General features: G+C 32.7%; 1 protein-coding gene across 5 annotated transcripts in view; it reads left to right on the top strand.

Annotated features, from left to right (window-relative positions):
- Positions 1-20,085, top strand: part of snu (ABC-type transporter snustorr) — a 146,663-nt gene that overhangs the window by 15,641 nt on the left and 110,937 nt on the right. Inside the window, exon 1 of one of the 5 annotated variants that reach the window (XM_074113794.1) lies at positions 18,900-19,266. The exons of 3 other annotated variants lie outside the window; for them this stretch is intronic. In XM_074113794.1, coding sequence (XP_073969895.1) covers positions 19,070-19,266 — 197 coding nt within the window. In that variant the 5' untranslated portion in view covers positions 18,900-19,069. Of the gene's footprint in view, positions 1-18,899; positions 19,267-20,085 lie in introns of those variants that run through there. One more of the 5 variants, XM_074113793.1, reaches the window with a different exon arrangement.

Below are 20,085 nucleotides of genomic sequence, written 5' to 3' on the forward strand. Positions count from 1 at the left end.
TGGCCCTCCTCTAGAATTTCTTAAACTTTGTGGCCCCCCATTAAAAAAGTTTGCCCACCACTGCTCTAAAGCGTTCAGCTATAGTGGGCGCCTTGCTAAAGAGAATAGGTACGATAATTATGGTCCATGTAGACGCAACTTTATAGGTGCCTAGTGGATAATACCACGATAATCGGAATCGCTAGGAGGTCAAGATATAATCATGTACACATGCGTTGGAGAAGGCTTGCTTCCGTTAGACCATTATTGTACTCGAACAGTTATCAGGTTATCAGATCATTTTTCCGATAATTTTGAGTAGAATACACGACTGGCAAGAGTCGATAATATCTGTACCAAAATTAGCAAAGAAACCATTATCATAGGGATAATTTAACACAAACTTATATATGATTTGGAGTAAGGTTAAATTTTTACCTATTTAAATTATAGTAATGTTTGATAAATCGATACTTTTCCATACATACCTCACACTATCCATAATGATCTCAAAATCCCTTTCATTACAGATCTTGCTAACACTCATTTTCTCTAATTTCGTTCCTCTACAGCAGCTCATCCTAACACCTATCTTCCTTCCACATTACCAAGGTAATCCTCTAAGGAGATTGAAGAGTAGATGGCCTCTCGTGATCTACTCTTATCGTGAGAGCAAAGCACGTTACTGTAGTGACACCACTGGGTGCCTTCTCCACTCGTGATTTTCACGTATTTTTGCTATCAGGTACCATATTTGCTTGTTGCAACAACCGTTGCAGTGGTAAATTCCAATAAAAGATTTAAAAAAAAAAAAAAAATTATAGATCATTAGGCCATACTAGAGTGGTATTTGAAAGTATAAAGAAAATCGAAGGAGCCTTATTGCGGGAAAATCGATAGATCGACCAAGTAGAGTTGCATTTCCGATATTTATCATTGTTTACTAAATATCTATATATTTAAACTTTTTCTAATTTTACTGTTTTGTATTATGCTCATCACATCCGTTAACAGGAAACCCTGAAAGCGGGTTACATCCGGTTAAAAATAAATTTGAAAAAATTCAGCTGTTCACAAAGCTATTCCTAATTAATTGAAAATGAAAAAAATTAATAATAATAATTACTAATTTTTAGATATTTATATGTATTGCGTAGAGTAGGTTTCTTTAATAACCCCTGCAATCGCGTAACAGAAACTTATGAGCACTATTATTGCAATTCATTTTATTATCCTTGATTTGTGGTGGGGATGAAAATAGTAAACAAATTAAAGTCAGTATTAATTATTATGAAATTAGTTTTTGTAATTTAATGTTTACAACAATTTCCTCTTTACCAGTAATTACCTTATTTATATGCCATTAACAACGTCTTACAGGTTTAATATTCAAACTTAACTCATTACAATAGCCTTTCTCATTGTCTTAATTTAGTTCACAAAAAGCCCTTCAATAGATTGAATAAATTGAATTAATTTAAATTTTCCAACAAGAACAATGGAAAAATAATTACTGTAGGGGAAAATTTAAAAGAAAAATCTGGTGTGAATTTTCTTTTAATGCAATTCTTGAATTTTCAAATTAATCTTTTCTTTTTTCTTTTTTCTTTTTTTTTAAAAAAACTCATAATTTAAAATGAAGTGCATATAATTTTCATTAACATAATTCTCATTGTAAAAGTGTAAACGCATTTTTCTGCTTAGATTTTCTTTATTCAAATAAGTGATAAAAATCTATTTAATTACGTAACGAGGTTAATGAAAAATAAATTCAGAAAATTATTAACATAGTTTCAATTATATTTATTAGATCTGGGTTGTTACCAAAAAAAAATTACAGTTACAAAAGAGGATTTGCCCGATATTATAAAGAAAATTTGAGAATTTTATCTTTTATAGAAATAGAGCAAGAAATTTGTAAAGTTGGGTGTTTTTGGAACGTTACAGCTTTTTCGTGCAGTTTTTGACTATCAACCCTTTATTACAACTGCCCTACCGGACATCTGATCATGGCTAAATGTGCGAAATAGATCAGGGATACTAATAAAAATATGTGTAGTGCTTTTCGACGGATAAAATCAAAATTTAATACCCCCTGAAATGCATTAAAAAATGAAACACCCTTTACTCCTCCTGCTAGTTATTGAAACTTAGTACCGCAATGCATCTTAGCTTTGCGGTTCTTGACTATCTTGGCGCCTAATATACGAGAACTCGTATAACACTAATACTCGTAGAACAGTACATTTATTTAGATGTTGCTTTAATAAATCTAATAAAATTTGTATATTCACTTGATTAAATTTTAAGCAATTATTTGTTAATTTGTAGGTTTTTTTTTATTTTCTATTACATTAATCGTGAATAAATAATGGATGTTAAGCAATGCCTTTTAAATATTATATGAAAATATAGACACCCTTGTTCTGTAACCTAAGAAAAACCTTCTTATCTTTAATTTTATTCGTCGTAGCACGCCATTTTTGTTGTATCCTTGGCCGATTTTGGATTTTCATCCATTATCAGTGGTGGAATAATTAGTTTGGTGTAGAGACTTCCTACTTAACTTATGTTTCCGTCTCGTACTTCACTGAGTGAACACTACAAACCTAACCATATTTTCAATAGAAATCTTCTTACTGGTGCAACAACACGATGATGTCGGCTAATTTTACGTTTTATTGGTTTATAAGGAAAATAGTGCTCCTAAAATTAGATCAATTTCAGAAAACTTAATTAAGAAAAAAAAATTGTCTGTACCCCAATTTAATCCCTACACTCTAAATTCAATACCCTAACTAACCTTCAGCGGATAGCCTTTTCGTCTATGAATAGAGTTTATCTTCTATATTATTCATAAGATTGCAAAAAAAGAATTTAATGGAGTACACTTAGGGTATTGGGCTCATATGTAAAAGTACACACTCCTAGATTGTACGACAAATAACTGTAATTTGGTAAAGTATCGATTTATCAAACGTTACTATAATTTAAATAGGTAAAAATTTAACCTTACTCCAATCATATTTAAGTTTGTGTTAAATTATCCCTATGATAATGGTTTCTTTGCTAATTTTGGTACAGATATTATCAACTCTTGCCAGTAGTGTATTCTACTCAAAATTATCGGAAAAATGATCTGATAAGCTGATAACTGTTCGAGTACAATAATGGTCTAACGGAAGCAAGCCTTCTCCAACGCATGTGTACATGATTATATCTTGACCTGCTAGCGTTTCCGATTATCGTGGTATTATCCACTAGGCACCTATAAAGTTGCGTCTACATGGACCATAATTATCGTACCTATTCTCTTTAGCAAGGCGCCCACTATAGCTGAATGATTTAGAGGCTAGACCCGCAAAGCTAAGGTGTATTGTTGGTTTAGTAGGTTCAATTCCCTATCTCTAGGTCTTGGATTTTATTTAATGGTTAATATGAGAAATTTATAGTAAAGTATGTTAGGCGGTTATAGCCTAGACCCGCAAAGCTAAGGTGTATTGTTGGTTTAGTGGGTTCGATTCCCTATCTCTAAGTCTTGGATTTTATTTAATGGTTAATATGAGAAATTTATAGTAAAGTATGTTAGGCGGTTATAGGCTAGACCCGCAAAGCTAAGATGTATTGTTGGTTTAGTGGGTTCGATTCCCTATCTCTAAGTCTAGGATTTTATTTATTGTTTAATATGAGAATTTTTTTGTAAAGTGTGTTTGCTAATCGACTCCGTCCACGGCACCTAACCCTGCATTTTGGCGTAAAGTCTGCCTGAAACAAAAATAGGCAATTACTTTACTTTCTTTAGGAGTTGAAGTAAATTTACCGTAGATGTGGTAACACAATTCAGTTTTTTGAAAAGGTACAATTCCCGATCCCGAAATGGGCTAGTTTTCTCAAAGCAGAACGCCTCGTTATACTTTTTTAATTTATCTGATTATTACCGGATGTAATCTTTAAATTAATAGAACACGTTTTATTATTTAGCCTGGACGTTTCAGTTACTATTCCATTGACAAACGACATCCCGTGATGCCTAGTAATTATCCGAGTATTAATTAGTGTAAATTGACTTTTTAAATGAAACAACAGGATCCGGTTATTTTGTTATAACAATTCCCAGGAAGGTAATTAACAAATCCTCCATATTTTCCCGAATAATCATTAAAATAACTCTCATGATTATAGTTTCTTTAAATACAGTGGAAAATTTGGAAAAAAACAAAAACCAATCGTATTTTCTTTCACTTCTACGAAGAGGAAATAATATGAGATGATAAAATCTTGCTGACAAGGACAGATAGCTATCAACGTTGCTATTGTCGTTAAAATATTCATAGTTGACGATCCAAAACAAATATTGCAGCATCAGTATTGCTCTCTGTGATGCTTGTTATGAATAAAAATAATAATGATTGAAAGAGACACGTGTTTAAACATGAATAATCTGTTCAAATAGGATTTACCATTAACTTTTATTGCATTGTATTGGCTAACAATGGAGGGGTATTTTTTTAAGATCGCAGATATCTGAGAAACCACAACAAAAAGATCTGAGCACTTTCAACAAGAATTTCTCTTAGTAAGTAACTTCAAAGTGTTACACTCACTTTAAAACTCAAGTTGGATCAAAAATCAATTTTTATCAGTTTGTAGAATCGTACATTATACTGAAATATAACCTTACAGGGAAGCCTAACCTAAAGGCTTTCCTAAAAACTGTCCGAAAACAAATTCTCCTTGAATTGTATTCTAAATAATGGAGGTTTAAGGCGCCACGGTAGCCAAGCGGTTAAGAGGCGAGACCTGCAAAGCTAATTATGCATTGTGGTACTGGGTTCGATTCCCGGTCTTAGGACTTGGATTTTATTTAATGGTTAATATGAGAAATTTACAGTAAAGTGTGTTAGGCGATTATAGTCTAGACCCGCAATGCTAAGATGTATTGTTGGTTTAGTAGATTCGATTCCCGGTCTTAGGCCTTAGATTTTATTTAATGGTTAATATGAGAAATTTATAGTAAAGTATGTTAGGCGGTCTATAGGCTAGACCCGCAAAGCTAAGATGTATTGTTGGTTTAGTGGGTTCGATTCCCTATCTCTAAGTCTTGGATTTTATTTAATGGTTAATACGAAAAATTTATAGTAAAGTATGTTAGGCAATTATAGGCTAAACTCGCAAAGCTAAGGTGTATTGTTGGTTCAGTGGGTTCGATTCCCCAGGCCTTGGATTTTATTTAATGGTTAATATGAGAAATTTAACAGTAAAATATGTTAGGCGGTGATAGACTAGACCCTCAAAGCCAAGATGTATTGTTGGTTAGTGGGTTCGATTCCCTATCTCTAAGTCTTGGATTTCATTTAATGGTTAATACGAAAAATTTAAAGTAAAGTACGTTAGGCAATTATAGGCTAAACTCGCAAAGCTAAGGTGTATTGTTGGTTCAGTGGGTTCGATTTTTGGTCTAAGTCTTGGATTTTATTTAATGGTTAATATGAGAAATTTATAGTAAAGTATGTTTGCTAGTCGCCTCCGTCCACGACACCTAATTGGTAGTTGGACGTTTAGCCCCGTCCTGAAAAAATAGGCGATTACTTTACTTTAATGTAGGTTAACTCAAGTTTTAGTACTGACGAGGAAGTTATAAATGGGTTTTGCAGGGTTTTTGGAATCTTTGATTTCCCCCCCCCTGTAATTATTGCCCATAGTTTTGGCTGCTTCATGAAAGCACTTTTTACGAGGGTGTTCCTGGTTGGTCCATGAACCCTCCCAATATCTCTCTATTCGATAGAATTAGGCCTACAATTTTTATTAAAATTACCTTTTGTCAGAAAAATCCTATTCAAGCACTTCCGGGAGGCGAGAGGGTGATTTGTTGCCTTTTCATCTTTGAGTTAGTGTCTATTTAACGAGAGTAAAATAAATTAGATCGAACTTCACATTACTTGAAGCCAATTTCCAAAATTGATCTTAGATTGGTTCAGCTTTGTAATTACGACATTAATTAAGTAGTAACTACAACAATTTAATATGAATAAATATTAATTATTATAAGTATAATTATACTAAATTTTATTAGTAGTTATGTATAATAATATTATCGATTATTTGTGAAGAATTACGATGTCATGCCATTATTTTTTGAAGCTGTTCACCTTGGCGTTTTCACACTTGGTCGTTAAATGACGACCTCTATTTGTTATTTTAATTTTTTGTTATTTTCTTTCTTTATGATCTCAAAAAAAAAGAAGATACAGCTAACTTTTATGTATACGTAGATTTGTTTATGATTTTTTTTTTAAAACCAAATATCATAAATTTGGGTCTTTGTCTATACTCTTTTATGGTTATATTACTCTATTGTGGTTTTAGGCAGATTATTTTCTAGACTAGTCTAAGGTTTGAAAAAAAAAAATTTGAAGACGCTAAAAATGAACGCAGTCTCTCTATCTCTTAGAAGCGCGTAGAAACTTATAACTGAATCGAATAAATCGATTAACTCCATAAAACAAAAAAAAGTTGAGAAAAATGAGAAACCTGGTACAAATTGTTTTTGAAAAATTCCTGTTAAACAATCGATTCAAATAATCGATGTAGACTGCATTGCTGCAGATAACTATATCTTTTATCTAACGACATACTAAAAGTATTAGATGGTATATATCGTTATTATTACGACAATTTTTACGTGATTAAGGAAGTTAATCGATTTGGCAAGCGAAAGAAAATGATTAATTCAAATTCAATCTTAAATTTATAGTTTTATTACAAGAAAACTTCATTATATACAATTTTTTTATTAAAGATTTTAGCAAAAAATTATCAATAACTGTTCTGTTACCAATACTACAAGTATTATTACTTAGTTTAAATTGATTCTTCAGCAATATAAATGATGTCTTCTTCGATAGGTGTATTTGAGCTCCTGTCATCTCGATTTGTCCTTGAATTTTCATAATAATCATGTTTAATACATGTTTAAGAAGTCGTCAATTGCGTTCTATAAAGTGATTTAACTAAATTTTTATTACAATTTACATTAGAGTGTGTAGTTAGCTTCTGAAATAAATTATTCATTATTCAATGGCTAAAACATTTGTTTGCCATTTAGTAATGTTAATACTTATTATCAGTCGAAATTTTTTTTCATTATTATACAGTTAGGAGTCAATAAAGTGTTCAGAGATTAAAATTATTAAAATTCAGAAAGTGGAGTGCATCGATTTGGCAAGTAAAGCATTCAACTATTAATTTAATACAAAAAAAAAAAGAAAAGATGTTTATATTTATCGAGAACACGCACCAGTTGGACCAATTTGCGACATTAACTCCTCAGAACAGACAAAGGTACTATTTTTATTCTTAGTTCAAGGATGAAGTACGAACGGTTAGAACTTGAAGAATACAATGACCCTTCTGAAGTTCCCTTTCTTTTTTCTTATTATTATTCCAAAGCTCTGCCTTAGAAGAACAGTTCCGCTCAACAAGGTTCACTCTTTACCTCTCACTTGCTCTCCCCAGGACAACAGGTACACCTGTTTCTTCTTCAGCGTTATGCTCTGGCGAACTGTATACTAAGTAGTTTTGTTTGTTAACCGAACTATAAGAGGTACTAAGTTAGTCTAACAGTCCCTAGTCTTAAGTCAGTATGATGTTTAGCTTTCAGTTGTCTCCAAGAAGCTTCACTGACAACAAGGCCCAATAGCTACTACCATATTTACCACAGAGTTTCCCCCCCTTTGTTCTTTACTAAACACCTGATTTTAGGACACCTGCGCTCAGGTAAGCTGGCATCTCTTCTTTTCAATCTACCCATCTCTCTTTATGGCATTTTATTCCTCTAGTCTAGACTGTTCTAAAATACTTTTAAGATTTCTTCTAAACTATTCAAACTATTGTTCTCCATTTTTCTGAGGTTTTTTTGTAGACATTTAGGGATTACTAGATTTTGGTGATTCTGGTGTATTGTAAACTTAGCTTGAAATTGAAACGCGCAAAAAGTTCAAATCCGGTATTTTTTTTAAAAAACTAAATGCACCAAGTTGGAACCTGCCAATAATACGCTTTTATAGAAAATTAGCCACCTGGAAAATGCCTTATTTTGTTGTAAGATTTCCTGAAAAATATCTAAAATGGTTTCTCTAAAAATTTGATGTTCTGATTGGCTGATCTTATTACTTTGCACTTGAAAAAAATTTAAAGATAACTTAAAGCAGTTATTGAAGATAGGGATGAAGTTAAGCCCGTCTCTAAATTGTAATTTTGGAGCATAGTACGGTTTTAAACATTCGTAAAATTTATCGAACTTACTTTAATTTTCTATCTCTAAAACTTGCAACTTGTAAACAATAGTATTTTGACGCAGAATCAATCTCTAAAGATGGATGATAATCTAAAACAGAAATTAGAACTTTTTATGTTTATTTTACATAAATTATTATTTAAACTTATTCAGAAATGAATTACTCAGCTTGTATTGTAATTTTGATCTCTCAAATAGAATAATTCATTTATTCAGAAAATCATTTATTTTTGGAGCCTTGAGAGATTTTATCACACGATTTATTATAAGGATAAAAAAGATAAAAAAAATCAGCTATTATTAACTAAGTAATGGTTGAAATATAAAACATTAATAATCTCAACTTATACTTCCGGTGATCCATAAAAGTATTCATGTAGTGAATTTTTGGTTACCATAATGGGCATTTGAAACTACACAATCCAAAATGTTTTTTTCTATCTACAAAATTTTTGAAGCAATATTTAATTATTACTAAATTTAATTCTAGCTTTATAAAACTGCAACTACAATTTAAAATAGAGAAACAAAGTGTGGTGCGAACAATCACTCCACTACTCGAGTTAAGTAGAGTGACATGAAAACATTTTAACTTACACCTCAAAATTGCCTAAAACTAATTCCGGAAAAAAAGAAGTTTTTAGCAGTAAAAATGTTTGATATAAAAATACCAAGTATAGAGAAAATTTAGGAGCTATTTTTTGAAAAAAAATTAAAAAAAAAACAAAGAAACAAAATGAATTTATCCATTCAGTGAAGTGCTATTTCCGATTCGTGTAATTTTTACCAAACTCGTGAATTTTAGCAACATATTTTTTAACGTCCACTTTTATTTTATACGAGTAATATGTATGAGACCCCACAATAAGCTAGCTAGCGGCTATAGGCTAGACCCGCAAAGCTAAGATGTATTGTTGGTTTAGTGGGTTCGATTCCCCTGGTCTAGGTCTTGGATTTTATTTAATGGTTAATATGAGAAATTTACATTAAAGTATGTTAGGCGGTTATAGGCTAGACCCGCAAAGCTAAGATGTATTGTTGGTTTAGTGGGTTCGATTCCCTATCTCTAGGCCTTGGATTTTATTTATTGTTTAATATGAGAAATTTATAGTAAAGTAGTTAGGCGGTTATAGGCTAGACCCGCAAAGCTAAGATGTATTGTTGGTTTAGTGGGTTCGATTCCCTATCTCTAAGTCTTGGATTTTATTTAATGATTAATATGAGAAATTTATAGTAATGTATGTTAGGCGGTTATAGGCTAGACCCGCAAAGCTAAGATGTATTGTTGGTTTAGTGGGTTCGATTCCCTATCTCTAAGTCTTGGATTTTATTTAACTGTTTATAATATGTTACAATAATAATAGCCTTTACTAACACTTTTTTTTATCTATTTATTATTAATTAAATGGTTAATTTGAGAGTTTATAATAAAATTGGAAGACCCAAAACTGTTCTTAATATTTAAATGGTCCATTTGTAGAAAACCTCTCCAGCTTCTCTCCCATAAGAACCCTTAATTAAGCACATATACACAGAAAAAGAATTTTCTAAACACATTTTATTTTATTAAAAAAAATTCAAAACTATCTATTTTAAGGGGGGGGGGCTCATTTCCATTGAAAACTTTTTAAATCAAAAATCTGTTCTTTATTTTGCATTAGGAAAAATTTAATACAAAGTCCAGTAAAGGTGGAAGTAGTTTAAATAGAAAGGAAGTAAATTAGATCTGGATTTCTTGTCAATAGCACAATGCTACCTAGAGTGGTTATGTGTTAGAGTGTGTGTGTGTGTGTGTGTGTGTGTGTGTGTGTGTGTGTGATATAGAAGGCCTTTCTTGTCTCCTGTCCACCAGCTGGTGGTTCTGGAGTCACACTTGGTGGTGTAGTAGATGTGCCCGTTGCTTGGTAGAACTAACCGAAATGGACGTCCACTTTTTGATTACGTTACTTTCACTTTTTGTCGTTGGAAATAAAAAAAAAAATTCTTACACAACTCTGGTTTTTTAGTCCTTTATCGTAGTTCTTTATATATATATTTTTTTTAAAAAAAATTTGTGTTAAATTATCAGGCAATTTTGGTCATGAAATAAATTGTGTCATACTTACGCGATTTTACGCTAAGAAGCGACCATTAATTGCATCCGAATTGAAGGAAATGTGGCGTCACAGCTTCCGCCTGAATCCAAACTAAAATTCATTTTACACTAACTGTTACGTTCAAGTTCAACTGAAACGCTCTCCCCCTAGTCTTTCGCTCCCCCCCCCGTCCAGAAATACAGGATGGGACAAAAGGTATGAACCGGTTTTAAAGGGATGTAAAACAAAAACAATTCAACTTACAGAATTTATGTTTATATTGTTTAATTCAGTACAGAATCTAGTTTTTTTTACATTAAGTTTGAAAGATGATATCACGTAGGTGGCGGCCGTCAGCCGCGCGATGCACTCTGAAGTTTCCAACCGCTCTTCTGCACATTTCGATGGGTTATTGCTGTAACTTTTTTTCTGATTCTGTCCTTAAGTTCTTCCTGGGTATGTGGACGATGTTTACAAACTTTTTCCGTTATGTACCCCCCCCAAAAAAAGGATTTTAATCCCAAAGAAATTTTTTTTCAATTATTTGGTAAAATGGATCTTTATGGTTGGTTGATTTTGATGAAACTCATATTGTGGTATTCAATGGTGGCAACTAAACGAAATATCAATATAAATTACGGCTCAAATTCAGCTCAATTTGTAAAAAAAAATACCATTTCTTTTCATACTCTAAACTCAAAAAGGATAAATATTTTTGCTGTTTAAACTCATTCTCGAAATTTTGCACGATTTCAGTACTTCCTCTTACTCAGTAAGAGGAAATGAAAATAAGTCATTATAGTTGTTTATAAAATAAATCGATAGGTGTTATTTATTTATTATATTTGTAATTGTTTAAATTTGTAATCATTTTTTATTTGTTTAAACAATTATTTTGAAAATGTCAGATACATTTTCTTTCTCGCCATTACAAATTAAATATTTATTCTTTATGTAAACAATACTAGAATATATTATTTGGGGTTCTTTTTCAATATTTATAATTACATATTTATTTGTATTTTAATTTCTACTATCGATATATATTGATTATCGATTGTGTAATTCATGGGTGTGTAATACGAGTATACTATAAATTTATATACTCAATTAATAATTACTTAGTAATTAATTTTTATGAAATAATTTGTGCGGCCAAAAAGTATAAAAGAACACAAAATTTATTTCCGTTAAATGGTTCACTTCCGTTCAATAGATTTTTTTTTCATCAAATTTAGAATTTTTTTTAATTTAAATATCGGGTTTCTACGTATTAGTATTATGAAACCAGTGGGGGTACACTTTATATACTTAAAAGGTTACTTTATAGGAAAGCTTCCTGTGAACGGGACTTATTTTATAGGATATAAAAAGCCGGAAGTAAGTCGGTAAACAGAGATCAGTGTTTTTGTGGCCAAAAAAGTTTAAATTTAACATCCGGTTCTATCAGATTAATTTTTGTCCTGTATATTTTTTTAAAAAAAAATTGTTTTATCTCAAAAAAAATCAATCAATAAAATATACTCACTTTCGTGACATTGATATGAGCTATAAATCCCAGAACTATTGATTGATTCCTGATGACAGTTGTATTAATAATATAAGATGAATTAGCTAAATAAAAGATGTGATATTTTGGAAATAGCTATGCAGTATAATATAAACAAAATATTTTTACCATGGCAACCTTTCTCAATATGAGGTAGGGGGATATTTTATTACGTATCACAAATATGTATCACAGTTTACTGAGGTAGAGTGAGCGGGGCCTTGTTCACTATCTCTCTCTCCTGTCCGACAGGTGTGACGTAATACTTTCTCTTGGGACACTTTCATCGTGCAAGAGTGTAAGTTCAACACTCTTGGAATTTTTGCCGGGCTAGTTCAGTAATCTTTTTTATTATTATTAAAAGTTATTTCAAAATTTTTACAAAATAAAAACCGGAAGAGTCCGAAATAAAAATTGCCAAGTAATTTATTGAAGATAATGTTTAAAAATTTCCCGGATTTACAAGGAAAAAGTGTTAAGCTTGGAAAATCGTTCACTTTAAAAAATACTAAATATTCATATGACCTTTCTTGTTACTAGTAAATTAAAATCCTTGGTGGTAAAACTGTACAATGCTGTGAAATAGCACATTTGAGGATAGCCTAAACTCTCCTTGAATTGCCTTAAAATGAATTCTCCCTAGAAAATTGTTCCAAACATAGGTTATACGGGAAGAAAGATTATTCCCAATTTCAGTCATCTTATGTTCTTTGCCAATCTTTCGAGTTAAGGGTCATCTTCAGTGTTTATATTTTTTTGTTTTACATTTTTTGCACATAAAAGGTTCAGGTACAGTCAAAACAGAAGGGCACACTAAACCTTTCATGTTAACTGTGCAGAAAAAAAAAAATATAATTGTTATTTTAAGCATGAAACCCTGAATGGGTGACCTTGGTCCCTAGATCGAAAGCTTTAAATACAGAAATTATGACTGAAATTATCTATAATTCCTTTCGAAATCGATAAAATGAATCAGTCACCAAAAACGATACAAATTGTTTTACATCTTTCTTAAAGAACTTCATTTAATACGTGTTTTTTCTGATGAAAAAAAAAAAAAATCGATATTCGAAAAATTTGACCGGAACAAAGTTCATAACTTCCGCTAAAAATAGAAAAAAAAAAAATTAATAAACAAAATAGAAAACTTTTCCCAGTATTTTTGGATTAATTTTAATTAAGTTCACATATTGCTATTTCCGCATGAAAAAATCTATTCTATATTAAATTTAATGTATGTTAATGATCTATTAAAACAGCCAATGAATAAACATTTAATCGAATGCCAAGTTTACGAACAACAACTTTTGGCAACTTGCCAATCAGTTTGTTTACGCGTGGTATTTTTATTAAAATAACGTCTTAAATAGTATCACATTTTTTTAAAAGCTTTAAAAAAATGTGATAGTTTTCAGTTATTATGGTGTTGTTAACTTTAAATGTTTTTTTGTAGATTTACAACAATGCATAAATAATTAAAATTAGTTCGTGGGGGTCCCTGCAGTTTTAAAGAGTCTTTTTCGACCATTTATGTTATGGAAGCTCTAGACAGTACATAGAGGAGCCGGTTTGATTAGCTTAACGCATCTGTTGATGCCAAAACAGGGCTTAAAAAGGGTATGTACTAAGGTCTAAAAACAAGGTAACTATACTGGCGAAGTTCAAGCTAAAATTTTCCCTTGGGAATAACCATCAACTTCTCTAAAGATTCAGGCGCCACGCGATAGCCGAGCGGTTAGAGGCGAGACCCGCAAAGCTAAGATGTATTGTTGGTTTAGTGGGTACGATTCCCGGTCTTAGGCCTCGTATTTTATTTAATGGTTAATTTGAGAAATTTATAGTAAAGTATGTTAGGCGGTTATAGGCTAGACCCGCAATGCTAAGATGTATTGTTGGTTTAGTGGGTTCGATTCCCTGTCTCTAAGTATTGGATTTTATTTAATGGTTAATTTGAGAAATTTGCAGTAAAGTATGTTAGGTGGTTATAGACTAGACCTACAAAGCTAAGATGTATTGTTGGTTTAGTGGGTTCGATTCCCTATTTCTAAGTCTTGGATTTTATTTAATGGTTAATAAAAGAAATTTACAGTAAAGTATGTTTGTTAGTCGCCTCCGTCCATGACACGCCTAATTGGTAGTTGGACGTAAAGCCCCGCCTGAAAAATTAAGCATTACTTGACTTTACTCTAAAGACCCGCAGGGACGTTAAATCGTAACAATTCCTTCCAAAAAAAGTATATTATGTCTTCCCTTGAATCGCTATGTTACCTAAATTCAGTAATCAAAAATACAAAACTCCCTTTCAGTACAAAGTACTTTACCTAGACAATCACTAAGTTACTTTAGATTGAACATGTCTAGACTTGTTTATAAACTGATTGGATACCTGTTGAAACAATTTTTTAGATATGACAAACAAATTATGAAGCCACAACAAATAGAATAAACACAGAACAATAGAACCAGAGACAAAAGATTGGGGTTTATTTATTTGTTTATTTTTAAGCACAAAACATTAAAGCAACTTAGGCGTTTTAGCGAACAGGTGATTTCTAGAATGTCGTGATGCTTTTTGGTTAAGTAAACGTAATTAAGCTGTCAGTATATCAAAGTGATTGCCTTGATTGGTTGTTCAATAAATAATCATTGGTTTTCGATTTATACCTGTTGCTGTTTGATTTTTTTCTTTTTTTTTTGCATAATTTAATCAAAGAAAAAAACACTAGACCTATTGTGAACTTTTTACAACACGCAATTGTATTTTTAACCTGCCTTGAAGTATAAATAATTGTTTCACATTTGAAGTGATGAATTCTGCGAAGTTTCATTGAAGGTGGATAAGATTGCTGTTGTTAAATCTTATCTAACATCAAGTAAATTCAGGTTCGTGACGTTTACTAAAATGAAATTACAGAATTGGACGTTAAGCCCCGCCTGAAAAAAAAATAGGCGATTACTTTACAGACAATATTAAATAAAACTTTTATTCTTTCAAAATTTACGAAAGTTAATTTCCTAATATTAAATAGTGTTTACTTCCGCAACCGGAAATACCACCATTATTTTGGGCTAATAAATTAAAAAAATGTAAAATAAGTTTAAATCTTAAAAGAATCAAATCTGAGACTAGCTGTCTTTAAGACTAGTTCATTTAGTCGCCAACAGATAGCATAGGTGATAACCTTTCAAGTTATTACAGAGAAGGTCGTTAGTTTGTTCGAGAATTTTTTAGTTCCACATTTTTTGTTCGTTTTATTTTTGTTTTAGTTATTTACTATTTAAAGAGCTTGAACGTTAAAAAAAATAACATTTACAAATTATATTATTTGAAAAATTATTAATAGCTATTAGTTTAATGCTTTTCTCCTTGAAAATTATTGAGGAAATTCCTAACCTTGGATTGTTTATTAACGTTTATATTTAAATTAATCTTATAACCTGTTAATAACCCTCTCTATATTGGAACTGATCTTGTTATTTCTTCAGTTATCTAGGCGTCTTTCCGCACTTATACTTGCGGTTATAGCGAATATTACTCGTGACTTCTACGTACAACACACGTGCAGCGCACCTAGGACTTCCAGTCGTAACTTAAAAATGTTGTTCTACTAAAGTACCACTCAGACAAACTTTGACACTTGAAAAAAAAAAGGACAAAATTTTAATTGTTGGTTTAAGTTCAAGGCCAAGTTGCCTTAATTGGTCAGATTATTTTGGCAGAAATCTTCCATAAGGAACTGGGCGGCTGAAGCGACTGCCTGTAAAGGTTATTCCAGCTGTTAGGTGTTTAGAAATGGTGTTGAGGAAAACTGATTTCTCTTTTTGGGTACCTCTTGAGTTGATAGTATAACGTGATGATGAACTGTAATCATCCTAGGATCAGTGACGAGTAAATAAACAAATATGGAACTAATCTTGGCCTTCAAGACTAGGTTCCAGGGATATTCCTAACAATTCCCGTAGGAGGGAAGTGTGGACTAGCCACACTTCTTCAAGGATCTTGAAGTTCCTGCGTGTATCCCAGCCTAACAACACGAACAATACTTATTCTAGCACCTCAACACTGGCACAATTCACTCACAATGGAACTTGCCAGGCTTATTGCATTAAACTCGTGCAAATTGTGAACCACGTTGTTTGCCATGATAAATCTTTTGTTATTACTAATTAATACTAATTCACTAAATTCTGAACTCGGCGAAGCAAAAAATTTTTGAACGGTTGAAATAATACGAACCACTTGCAATTAATAAAACTACTGAGAAAATTATAAATTGTACTAATTTGGATAGATACAGCGTGATTAACTATTGAAGTTAGGCTTGATGTTATACAAACTGCTTTGTTAGGTTTTCTTTATTTGACTTACCGCCTAGGATAAACCCTAAGGCTGTTGGGGTTAATTTGTTTTGCGTTTCGAACTCAATGCCTGCCAAAAAGTTCGTCTAAATTAAGTTTTTAATTTCTGACTTCCTATTTCGCTTTCTCGGTTTTTTTAGTCTGATTCCTGGATAGTGGGATTATATAGGATCACACCGGGACATTGTCGACTCATTAACCAGTTAAGCGGTGAAATTTAGTATTAAAAAAACCCCCACAGTGTGCGGAATTAAAATCACGACAATGACGTGTATACAAGTCCGAACGCAGGGGCAAAACAACCAAAAAAGTTTTACAACGTCGTGTAATAGACACTGCAAGCACTTTTTTCTGCAATCTCTGGGGGCTTACAGATTACAGAGCATTCTGTGCTCATTCAAAAATCTTGCACCGCATCACCGCATGCATTGCTCCAGTTAACTAGGGACGCAAGAGCTTTTACAGGGAAGAAAAGAGCTTTGAATTCTGGACAAGATGGAATCATGCTCGCACTAAGGTCTGTGGTAAAAACGGGCATTGCACAAGGGTTGAGAGCTTCTATTTGTGTGCGTAATTCCCCATTATCTCTAATGCGGAGACACTTATCATTTGGCTGACTCCCACCGCAGTTCTATTGGTTAAGATAAAGGAAACATCCCACCAAATAATATTCTTATTGTATTTAATTAAAATTTCGAGTTTTTTGTAGTTAATGGCATTTTTATTTTTTCACGAGTATACACGTCAAACACGCTTAACTGGTTAAGGGACCCTGCAACTGTGTGATAAGCCACATTTACATTAAGTTAGTAAGTATTTCGGCTTGCACAGTATCAACAGTATCAAGATTAAGGAAGGGTCTACAGAATCCGTGGTACATTACCAAGAGGAATAGCCACGTAATAGAGATTTGGTTTTAACGTGAATACACTGGTTAAGGGGCTCACTAAAGTAGTTGGGTCTAGAACTTGATAGAATAGAGTAGATTAAATTAGGGTGGCCTCAAGGCCTACGCCAGTGCGACCCCTTTGGATATATTGTGACTCCCCTTCTCTAGAGCTCGCCCTCCAGACCTCGTCCGTTTAATCAGACTCCCTAATTCTGGAGAGTGACTCCTGGGTAAAGGCTCTCAGGGCCTTGGTTTTTCCTCCTCGAGTAGTGAATTCCTTAGAACGTGATGGTATTTGCAAAGCCTGTCGTGAGATGGAAGATACTTCTGTTCACTTGCTAGGAAGATTGAGGAATCACCAGGGTAATCACTAAGTGCTGTTGGAGGACATACACTTCTTAGAGTGCTCTCAGTTTGTGGGATTTATCCTATCTATCTGTGGGTCTGGACGGGGCGCTTTATAGGGATTCGCCTGGGGACCCCAATAGATCTTTCGAGTACACAGTGCTCACAGTTGTACATCCTCTCACCAAAAAAAGTAACTTCTTCTTGTCCTTCAAGAGCTCGATATACCAAAGATAGTTTTTTCCAGCTTCCTTTCGGCTACAATCACTTGTTTTGCAAAAAAAATAAAGGCTTATAAATTATCTTTGAAACTATAAAAAAAAGGAAAAAAAAGATTTCATTTAAATTGACGTAAAGTTCAGGCTTGATTAGTGGGATTGTAAATAATTCTAGGCAGCCTTGGTATTTAAACTATTCGATTATTTTATTCAATGGAGAGTTGAGTTTTTCTAAGCCATTGACAGAAAGAGTCGAATGATAAATTATAGCCTACAAATTGTCACATCTATTCCACATATTTGCTAAAACTAGCCAATAAACTTACGAAAGTAGTTTGGTATTACCAATATAGATTGCAAGCGCCCCTTTTTTGTCCATCTAAGTTTGCAGAATCTAAATGTTTTTAGGGCATTCTAGATTTATTAACTCCCTATAAATGTACGGTATTGGCGTTCGTACAAATTTTGCCCAAATAAGGATTCTTTGGAAATTTAAATTTTTTTTTGGTCTTAACGCATGTGATAAAAATTTAGTTGTAAACAATTCGCAGTTTACAATTTTACTACAAAACTTTGACTTCAATATTGCATATGTTTATTTTAAAATAACCATTTTTCATTAATCTACTGAAAATCTATTCAGTAATGGGGGTACATCCGGTTTGCTCATTTGGCCCAAGGGCCTTGATTGTCGGCTCCCCATTGGGGCACTTGAAACCAGTTAAACTTAAATTTCTCGCTAGTTTTTATTTTTTGGGTTTTTGGAGCTATGCTGGCCAGTATACTCTAAAAATAGAAAACATACACAAAATGAGCGATTTAAAAAAGAAAAAAAACAAACATCAGAAGATTCGAGAAGTCGAGGAGTCGAGAAAAAAAGAAGGTTACTTCCGGTCAAAACTAGAAAAAGGAATATTTTCACGTTCTGAAACCTATTGTGCAAAAACCTACTATTTTTATAAATTTCGTATTCTAACAGTGCTTATTGTTTTCGTTAAACAATTTTTTTTTAATAGCTTTTTGTTATTTTAAGTTGTACATCATTGTTCTGATGAAGCATTTTTGAAGGGAGATTTTGGGGGAGGAGGGTTGGAGATTCTGTGGGGATTTAATTTTGTCTGTGTGTGTGTCTGTAAGAGTGATTGTATTGGACAGGGTTGGGAAAATAGAAAGAGAAAATGGAACGATATATCGATTGATGACATTGATAGGTCGATTTAGGTGGCGCGCGTGCGGTTATGGCAAAGTTAGAAGTTATAATACAAACAAAATCGACCCGTTTCCTCATAGTAACATATTTTTGCAACTGTCAGTCTGGTGTTGGTGGAAGAGACAAAAGGTAGTAGTATATAATAAACTATGGCCGAGGAAGGATCACCTCCGTCATCAACGGTGTTGGATATTGATAGTGAGGAACGACCGAGAAGTGCATGGGATGATGAGGAATTACCGACAGCCGTGCTTGACGATGTGCCAGCTCCAGCTTCACTGGATGGATCATCCAAAGGTACATCGGTCAGCGGCGGAGATAAGAGCTCCATTAGCGGCGATAATCGGTAAGTCCGGGTATCTGTTTTGCCTTCTTTCGGTTCAAGAATATTTAACTTTGACTAGCCAAGAATTCGAAAATATTAATAAGTAGTCGTTGATAATTTTTTTTTAAAAAAACTGCAAAAAAGTAATTTTTTTTGGAGCATTTCTTTTTTTTATAAAATTATACGTTCGTACCAACAATACTTCATACTTCCGTTTCACTAATTTTCATTTTCCTAATTAATATTTACTAGTAAACTTGTTGGCCATAAAAACAAATGAGATTTTTTATTATGACTGTGCATTTAATGTTAATGTTAAATATTTGTACAGCTGACTAAATACCTAAGTGTTTTTTTATAGACTACACGTATAAAATCAAAGATATCTATCTACCACTAAGGACCTAATCACAATTTTGTATTAAAACGTTATTTGACTTTAATATTAGGTATATATGGTTCCCTTTAAAGATAGCTTCCAAGGTTCTCTTTAAGGTTCCATTCCTTAAAATGATTCTGAAAATAGGCATTTTGATTGGCTAATTTTGATGCAAAATCTCACTGTCTGGCCCTTTTTTTTGGAGGAGGGGGCGCCTAAATAAAAAAGAACTTCCTGTCCGTTTTCCGTTATTTCTTTTCGTCCAGTTGAACACTTAAATCTTCCCCCACCACATTGAGAAGAAAAGTATCTTAGAAAATTGAACTTTAGAAATTTCTGAAATAAGCATAGCTCAGTGCTTGAGAACTGGATCTTTGCGAACTGTGGATTCCTGGATTCGAGTCCCGTTTTTTCGGTACTCTGAGAAGAATCCGGAATGGCAATGAACTGAGATTTAGTAG

This window comes from Rhodnius prolixus, unplaced genomic scaffold, assembly GCF_049639745.1.
Source record: "Rhodnius prolixus isolate KJV_2025 unplaced genomic scaffold, Rpr scaffold_7, whole genome shotgun sequence".
NCBI lineage: Eukaryota > Metazoa > Arthropoda > Insecta > Hemiptera > Reduviidae > Rhodnius > Rhodnius prolixus.